At 38.0% G+C, this 9,569-nt stretch overlaps 1 protein-coding gene across 1 annotated transcript; it reads right to left on the bottom strand.

Annotated features, from left to right (window-relative positions):
* Positions 1-1,071: 1,071 nt before the first annotated feature.
* On the bottom strand, positions 1,072-2,789 carry gpr4 (G protein-coupled receptor 4). The gene has a single exon (XM_016278276.1). It carries the CDS (start codon positions 2,625-2,627, stop codon positions 1,533-1,535), a length of 1,095 nt encoding a protein of 364 aa, XP_016133762.1. The 5' UTR covers positions 2,628-2,789; the 3' UTR covers positions 1,072-1,532.
* Positions 2,790-9,569: the final 6,780 nt, after the last annotated feature.

A 9,569-nucleotide genomic window follows, 5' to 3' on the forward strand; every position in this document is an offset into this window, starting at 1 on the left:
TAGCCAAAAATACATTGTATGAGTCAAAATTATAGATTTTTCTTTTATGCCAAAAATCATTAGGATATTAAGTAATGATCCTGTTCCATGAAGATATTTTGTAAATTTCTTACCATGCATTGCTAAGGACTTCATTTGGACAACTTTAAAGGCGATTTTCTCAATATTTTGATTTTTTTGGGACCATCAGATTCCAGATTTTCAAATAGTTGTATCTCAGCCAAATATCGTCCTATCCTAACAAACCATACATCAATGGAAAGCTTATTATTATTTATTCAGCTTTCAGATGATGTATAAATCTCAATTTCCATGTCATGGTCACAAAAGAAGAAGTGATTTTTGACATCAGCATTTCGCTGACAGTATTGATGAATTCTCATCTCCAAGTTAAAGATTTTATCGTAGACAGTGTTTCTGTGTAAAACTTGAGGTACACATAGGTGTTGGTATAGTTATCATCAAAAAGTGCACCTTTATATACAGCGGCCCCAAAAAATAATTACACTAAAAAGGGATTGGTCACTCAAAATTTAAAATTCTGTCATTATTTATTCACTATTATGCTGTCCCAAACCTGTGTGTGCGTTTTTTTTTCTTTAGTGGAACACCAAAGAAGATAGCATAGGGAAGTTTAAATTGTTTTTGTTCCTGAAATTTTGTTTTTGTAATTCAATGGGGTCCAAAAGAAACCCTGTTGGATCTCATGAACTTTCATTTATTGGACAAAAACAAAACAAAACACTGAGACATTATAGAAAATATCTTCTTTCGAGTTCTACTAAGAAAGTCATACAAGTTTGGAACGTGATGGTGAGTAAATGATGACAGAACTTTCATTTTTACGTGAACTATACCTTTAAGCCGCACTTAAACGCTGAATGTTAATGCATTATATAACAAAATCAAATCAAGTGGCATTGTTTTAGATATACAGAAAGATAATACAGATAACACAAGCACAGTTTTCAAGCAAAAAAGAAAAAGAAAAACAAGTTTGTGGTGTTTTAAATTGTAAAACAATAAATATTGTTCAAAATTAAGATAATTTAAATAAGACTCAGTCCGTTGTTTCACAGTCAAAACAGAAAAACAAACTAACTGGAGACAGCAACAACAAAAGATGCTTTTGTTGACCGGCACTTGTGTGAGGGGGTTAAGAGATACACGCAACTCTAGTTTAAACAAGTACAAAGACAATTTTATCAGCCATAACTTCTGGAGAGAAATAGCGTAGACACTGGAAAAGGACAAAACTTCATAGTGCGCATGTGTTGAGGGCCAGTGTTTGAGCATGCTATCAAACACAAGTAGCTAGGCATTCGCGTCAAAACTTAAGTATACTTTGGGCTTTAAAAGTCACTGACAAAATGGCTCACAAAAACTGAAATTATTTTTAATAAAAGATCCAGCAGCTTTTGCGGATGCCACTTGGTTTAATATTTTGCTAATTTCAATAAAAATTCAGTTTTAAGTGCGCACACAAGTGTCCACACACTTTAGGTGACCGCTGTAGGTTACACCATTTAACTTCACTTTTTAACACTGAGAATGGTCATTTGAAGGCACTCATCTTTGAGCACTTCAATGTCAGTTTTATAGGCATTTGTTTTGACCTCACTGTAGAAATCGGGCTTCTTCATAGCCAGGGGCGTCTCCACGGTGATGGATGCCCCCATGAGCGCCTCTGGGCTTTGGCCCCGCTGGAAGAGACCGAAGAGAGTGGCCAGGCCCCGGCCCACATCATGACGGGCCCCTTCATTGACAAAGCAATAGAGGATGGGGTCTGCCACGCAGTTGAGGCTAGTGAGCGCTAGAGTCACATGATAAGCACCAAACAAGTTCTCCTCGCCACCACAATCGCAGGGGTTGCTGAGGAAAAGCACGCTGCGCCACAGCAGGAGGACGTGGTAGGGAGCAAAGCAGAGGAGGACGATGAGGATCAAACTGAGGGCCAGCCTCTTGATTTTGGCTTTCTCTTGGTGCTCGGTCGAGACGTTACTGCGCACGGCTCTCAGGATGCCTCTGTAAGCAGCTAACATCACACCCCAAGGCACCAAGAAGCCGAGGAAAGTGCGGTAAAGGTTCATCCCGGCCACCCAATCCTGCATGGGATACTTCTCGAAGCAGAAGGTGTGGTTAAAGCGGTCCTTGAAAAGCTCATCGTGGAAGAGAGGTGCAGAGTTGGCCACTATTTCAGTTACCCACACAACGGCACAGACCAGCAAGGCTGTTTTGACCCTGCGGACTTTAGCGAATTTCAGGGGATGAGCCACTGCCAAGTAACGATCCACAGATATGCAGCAGAGGAAGGCGATGCTGACGTAGATGTTGGTGTAGAAGATGAAACCAAACATCTTGCAGGACACTTGACCGTGGATCCAGTTGTCATGGTGGAGGAAATAATCAATCCAAAGCGGCAAAGTGGCTATATACAAGAGGTCAGCCACCGAGAGGTTCATCAAGTAGACCCCCAACTCATTCTTCTGTCTGACCTGCATGTACGCGGCCCACAGGGCCATGCAGTTAGTGGGGAAGCCAAGGACGATGACGAAAATATACAGCGCCGGCTGGAAGAACTGGTCTATGTTCGAGTCAACATTGCACGAGGTTGAGATGTTACACATGGTCTCTTCGCTTCCTCAGAGACTTATATAATCATCTAAATTGGCTGAGGCTTCTATGATCTCAACTCAAGCCATGTTTAAAAATAAGACTAGAAAGTATTGTATCGTATCGTGACTGTAACACTGTAGCCCACTACGGTCTAGCATGGTGGGCCTGACGTGTCACATGTCTCTGCCACATTTCATGGCTAGTGTTTTAACCTCTCGGAGAGCTCAGAGGTCAAAGATGTGTCCACAAGAGAACATGCCATTAATCCTCATTAAACGTTCACCTTGGAGTGGTTTCAGGTGGGGTCAAGGTTTTTTTAGCAGTATGAAACAGTCACTTCCATCTCTGAAGGGCGCAAAATGTCTAATCTTCTTTCGTCTGTCCAAAAACATCCATCTGCAAAATAGAAAAAAATTTTTTTTAGAGGTTTGGGAGTCATATGACTCATTATTTATGATCGCTACAATGTTTGTGATTTTTGTTATTGTTGAGAAATGTCCTTTCCTGAGCAGTGCTGGGTATCTGTTTGCACTGTGATACAATGAGTGTATGTTTTCCTATTCCCACCCCTAACCTTGGTCATCCTCGCATTATCATCTGTTTGTTTGGAGTTCAACTGAATTAACATTCATTACAAAGCTCCATCCTGTTCTTCAAGGTTTGTATCTGCTGGTACAGAATCTCTAGGAGGAGTTTTTTTTCTGAACAGGTGTTTGTGCAGATCTTGGTATGAAGGAGGTTAGATCAAGCAGATTATATACCTTCTAGAATGAGGAAATATGATATAAAATAAACAGAGCAGAACATTATGGCTTGACAGGGGACCTACATGCTCCTTGCACACGCAAGCCACTTTTATAAAAACCTTTCAGATTCATACAGTATTCCCTAAAAAAGAGGTTTGACTAACACACACACACACACACACACACACACACACACACATATATATATAAAATTAATTTAATTTATATTTATTTAATAATCGAGCAATTTACAACTTCTCATTTAAACTGCATAATTGTATGTTTCTTTTTTTTAATTATTAAAAATCATTTTTTTATTAAACAAAACAATAATACAAATTATTTTAATTTTCACTTCCATCATTTGTCACATGTGCAGTTCCTGTGCAATTATCAAGGATAACAAGTAGCCTTTTTGTAAATGGTGTTGTTATTTAACCGTAGTGATGTGGCACAGCCACAGTGCCTGGAGTGAGTGACACCAGGCTTGCTGTTTGCTTCAGATAGATTCATAGAGAAACTGTGACTGTGCAGAAGAGATAAATGAGAGATGCTAGTGTGGAAACTAACTGGGTGGCAGTACATGTGCAATACGGTAAAGAATCATAATATTTTACAAATGCTTCTTGTGTAATTAGAATTTTTTTCCTAAAGTAAATGTAAAAGTCAGTGTCGTTTAAACTTCAGGCTCAAAGGAAATAGCTGAACAATGTGGAGAAATGACTCAATGTGATTCAGACTCGGGGGTGGGGGGTGACAACATCCCAAAACCATAAACCATATCAGTTCATTCTCTGAACTTAAATAAGTTTGAAACTTATACCACTGGGACTTTTTACATTTCAGAATAACTAAGACTTCAACATATTCCTTAGAAATGATACATATATATATATATAAAATTAATTTAATTTATTTAATTTATACTTATTTAATAATCGAGCAATTTACAACTTCTCATTTAAACTGCATAATTGTATGTCTCTTTTTTTTAATTATTAAAAATCATTTTTTTATTAAACAAAACAATAATACAAATTATTTTAATTTTCACTTCCATCATTTGTCACATGTGCAGTTCCTGTGCAATTATCAAGGATAACAAGTAGCCTTTTTGTAAATGGTGTTGTTATTTAACCGTAGTGATGTGGCACAGCCACAGTGCCTGGAGTGAGTGACACCAGGCTTGCTGTTTGCTTCAGATAGATTCATAGAGAAACTGTGACTGTGCAGAAGAGATAAATGAGAGATGCTAGTGTGGAAACTAACTGGGTGGCAGTACATGTGCAATACGGTAAAGAATCATAATATTTTACAAATGCTTCTTGTGTAATTAGAATTTTTTTCCTAAAGTAAATGTAAAAGTCAGTGTCGTTTAAACTTCAGGCTCAAAGGAAATAGCTGAACAATGTGGAGAAATGACTCAATGTGATTCAGACTCGGGGGTGGGGGGTGACAACATCCCAAAACCATAAACCATATCAGTTCATTCTCTGAACTTAAATAAGTTTGAAACTTATACCACTGGGACTTTTTACATTTCAGAATAACTAAGACTTCAACATATTCCTTAGAAATGATACATTCAAATGATAGCTGCCTGGGGGTATTACAAATACTAGTGTACTGATTTGTTTTAAAGGGACTTTGTATATAGAGTCATACTGCTGTCATTATAAGATTACAACATATTTGTCAGTGTTGCAAAGCCAAACTCAAAATGGACTACTGTTATACAAAAGATAAAAGACACAACTAAAATTAAAACCAATTTTGCACTGATTGAGGAAATAAATACAACTTTACTCTAAACCCAATGCTAAATATGACCTGGACTCTATTTTGATCACTATAAAAGGTCTGAAATTGAACCAAACAGTTCAGTTAGTGGAATAACAGAGAACTTCCCTAGTGTGTCACCAGTCTTAAGATATTGCTTGTGAACTTGATGCTTTTCAATCAGTAGGAAATATGAGATAGCAGCAGAAGTCCGCTGCCCTGACTGGGGCCAGTAACGGTGACCGATATGCCAACAGATGCCTAAAAAACACTGGCCTAATCCAATCTGTCATTCTGCTCCAATATTAATATCTCATAGTGGCAGATAACAATGTATCCTTTAATAGAGAAAAGCACAAAGCACCACAGGGAACAAAAGACTTAAAGATGATGGAACGTAAACCCCTGGAAAGTTGTCAACCCGACTTCACTTTCATCCGGGTTGGGCGATAAGTGTGCGGCGACATAACTGGCAGTGATGTAAAAAGATATCTCAGATTAAAATATGCACTCTATTTTGATCACTATAAAAGGTCTGAAATTGAACCAAACAGTTCAGTTAGTGGAATAACAGAGAACTTCCCTAGTGTGTCACCAGTCTTAAGATATTGCTTGTGAACTTGATGCTTTTCAATCAGTAGGAAATATGAGATAACAGCAGAAGTCCGCTGCCCTGACTGGGGCCAGTAACGGTGACCGATATGCCAACAGATGCCTAAAAAACACTGGCCTAATCCAATCTGTCATTCTGCTCCAATATTAATATCTCATAGTGGCAGATAACAATGTATCCTTTAATAGAGAAAAGCACAAAGCACCACAGGGAACGAAATACTTAAAGATGATGGAACGTAAACCCCTGGAAAGTTGTCAACCCGACTTCACTTTCATCCGGGTTGGGCGATAAGTGTGCGGGGACATAACTGGCAGTGATGTAAAAAGATATCTCAGATTAAAATATGCAGTTTGTGTGCATTTACAACTTTTGATCATATCAAAGTTTGCATTACACAAAAGAAGAAGATCTTTTAATGCAGTGCAAATAAATATAGCTGGCCTTTGTTCATGATCACTGTGGTAACATAAAGCACAGAATAAAGACCTGTTGCTCTCATTTTCCCCTCTATAGACAGGTGGAAATAATGAACAAAGCAGTCGGATGTCGAACCCTATCTCCCATAACCCTGGAAACGAGGCTATGTATAATCAGGGACACCTGCGTTGCAGTAGTGGTCAGTCCATCACGCTTGTGATTGGCACTCTGGTCCCTAATGAGACTAGAAATAGCGTTGTGTCATGAAGTCATCAAAAACACATATCGCAGAAGAGGACTGCTCAACAGAACTGGAACGAATGACTGAAAAAACTTGCATAAAAGATATAACAGTCTAGTTACAGCTGCAAAAATAACTGATTATCAAGATTGCAATTACAGCTGCCACAATTAAGTTTCCAGAAAAAAAGTGTCGATTACAGCCAGGGCAGGACTTAGGGGGTGGGGGCCCCTGGGCTTGAGGTTATGTTTGGGCCCTATACGGTATACTCTACCAATGCCCTCAAATAGAACATCATTATGGAGTAACACAAAATACACAAACATATGCTTTGAGGTTCATAAATAGTACAATTAATATGCAACTTGTCTAGGCTATAGTCAAAGTTTAAATGTAATATTAAATATTCATATAATGTAATAAACAGGATGTGTTCTCTCAGTTAAGAGATCAAAACCCTGAAATAACTTTGAGCAAAAAAAAAAAAGCTAGAGATGTTGGCTTATTAGTATTATAAAAGTTATTGTCATATCTGTGTCCTCTTATGTCAGGTTCTTATTTAATCAATAAATTCAATGGAAAAAAAGATATGCTGGCTATTAACAATCAAATTAAATCACTATCAACAAAATTCATAGATGGATTGTGCATAAATGTTACGTTTAAATATAAAATTTTAATGTAGAAATATTAAATGATTATAAAATAATATTAAATTATTTCATTAAATGAAATAAGCTACTTTTTAAAATATGAAACTACAACCGCCGGTAGGTGACAGCAAGTGACTGTCTTAATGAGTGAGTTGAATCAACCGATTCGTTTAAAATGCTGATTCATTTAACTTTGCAAAGGACTGTAGTTATAGCCTGATTTAATAATTTGCTGGTCCGTGTAATGCTGAGAAACAAAACACTGTTGTTCGGAGACGCAGCGGTTTTGCTGTTTCTGCTGTTCTATTTTCTTTCTGACGGAGCAAAACGGAATTTTGTGTCTGAAAGTTACTCTGTAAGATGTTGTTTATTGTAACAACAATGGGTCCCCCTACAAGGCGGGGCCCATGGGCTGCAGCCCACTCAAGCCCAATTGTAAGTCCGGCCATGATTACAGCATTCAATTTTAGATTACTGTCAATGCATAATGGCTGATTAGAGGTGTATAAATAAGCCTACACCTTATCAGTAATGATAACCGGTACTAATGCGCATTTTGTTTTACTCTTTGATTTGTGTTGGCACAAAAACAATCATGTGAAACTCTGTATTCTTCATGATAACAAAATGATAAGCATTCTAATAGCACATCAACCTGAAACCTGTTGCATGTTTGACAAAACACCAGAGTGAATAAGCTCCCATTCTAACACAATGGACATGGCTTGCAGCTAAAGCTCACACAAAATGTATGGGTCATTTCTGGTACTCTGTTTTCAAACTCAAATTCTTGGCTCTCCTTAGGTTACTCATTAGTTAAACGTGTTTATGGCTGTAAGGGTGGGTCTGAGTGTTTAACTTAAAATGTAGGACATGTGTTTAACATAGGATCTGTTCCTCTAATGCTCTCAAATGTAACAGTCTAAAAGTAAAAATGTCCGCTATTTTTTCCAACTGTCAGCACCAGTGACTACACAGTTGCTTGCATCATATTTTTTTCACCAGAAACAGAGGGACAGTTTACGAAAAATGGAAGTTCTATCATCATTTACTAAACTCATCTTGCTATAAAAATGTATTTATTTTTTCTAAGAAGCACAAATGTTTCGGACAGACAGAGATAGACAGATAGATAGATAGATAGATAGATAGATAGATAGATAGATAGATAGATAGATGTTGAGTAGTTTTTGTGTTACCCAGCCATTGGGTTAGTGGCTGGGTCATTCTCACTGACAGCTGAAACCATACCCAACCCCCACTCCCCCCCCCCCAGACGAAAAAAAACCAGCACGGGGTTACTTCAACCCAGCTGTTGAGTTACAGTTGGAGTGCAGGTTTTTTTGCATCCTCTTGATTATTAATGTTGCCTAATTAATTCCTAACCCAGCATTTTTTACAGTGTAGATGTACAGACAGACAGACAGACTGACAGAGATAGATAGATTCCCAGGCAAAGATTAAGCAATAATGTCAAAGATACAGAACATACAGAACTTTTTTAATGACAACAATTTCTGATCTTTTGATCTATTAGGACAAACTACCCAAGGGTACAGCATGTTGCGTAAGCAACGTTTAGTGGTGGGCATTCAATAACTATTGCTACTTCAAAAAATCTATTATAGAAGCCAGACAGGATAACGTGGTTTTGCTGTGTAAATACAAATAAATCATAATCAACTCCTGCAAAATGTTATCACGTTCCGATGAAGCCTGTTTAATTAGGTTCAATTTCAAGTGCTGAATAAGGTAATTATCTCAATCAAATCAGCCTTATTCCTAACGGCTCAAATGTCAACTTTGTTACCTCCTTTTGATGTAGTTTTTGTTTTGTTGTGTGAAACAAACTTTTGTCACACTGTGACAGACATGGTACATGCAGGGAAAATTAATAGGAAAAGGAAGGCTGGACACTTGACCCCTGAATGACCTGATCTCCCAAGGCACTGGCCCTGTCATGAAATGACAAATGTTGTTATTGTCCAGTTTGAAGAGCGAACTGAAGTTTTCTGCAAAGTAACATGCATTTGTACAACAATGCGAATGCGGAAATACCTTCTAAAACAAACTGTTGTTTACATAATGATATAATGACTTGCATTTTTTGAGTAACTGTGGTTAGCTAAGTGTAATGAATTAGGCCCGGACCCTGCCAGATGGATTTTATCAGAGCAATTAACAGCTTAATGTTTTGTGATAGCTGTCCCTGTGGTTCAGTGGGTCATGCTAAATAATGAGTCTAAACATGATGGCCTTAACAAGACCCTCTCTGCCTTGAACCTCCCCTCTTTCTGGTCTGATAGGAAAGACCCCAATGTTATCACAGCACCCTCACAATAGCAAATACAGTTAGTATTTGAAGAGAGGAGCCGGCAGATTTCCAATCAGGAGGTGCCGAGAGACAAGTCTTTCAGCTATTTCTTAATTAAAGAGCTGGAGAGAGACAGGAAGAGAAAGACAAGAGTGAGAGGGAGGCATCCAGAAAAAAGGCTAAATCT

The sequence above is a fragment of the Sinocyclocheilus grahami genome, unplaced genomic scaffold, assembly GCF_001515645.1.
Source record: "Sinocyclocheilus grahami isolate Dianchi unplaced genomic scaffold, SAMN03320097.WGS_v1.1 scaffold119.1, whole genome shotgun sequence".
Classification (NCBI taxonomy): Eukaryota; Metazoa; Chordata; class Actinopteri; order Cypriniformes; family Cyprinidae; genus Sinocyclocheilus; species Sinocyclocheilus grahami.

Coding starts and splice junctions, on each gene's coding strand:
- gpr4 (XM_016278276.1), bottom strand. CDS start 2,627: ATGTGTAACATCTCAACCTCGTGCAATGTTGACTCGAACATAGACCAG.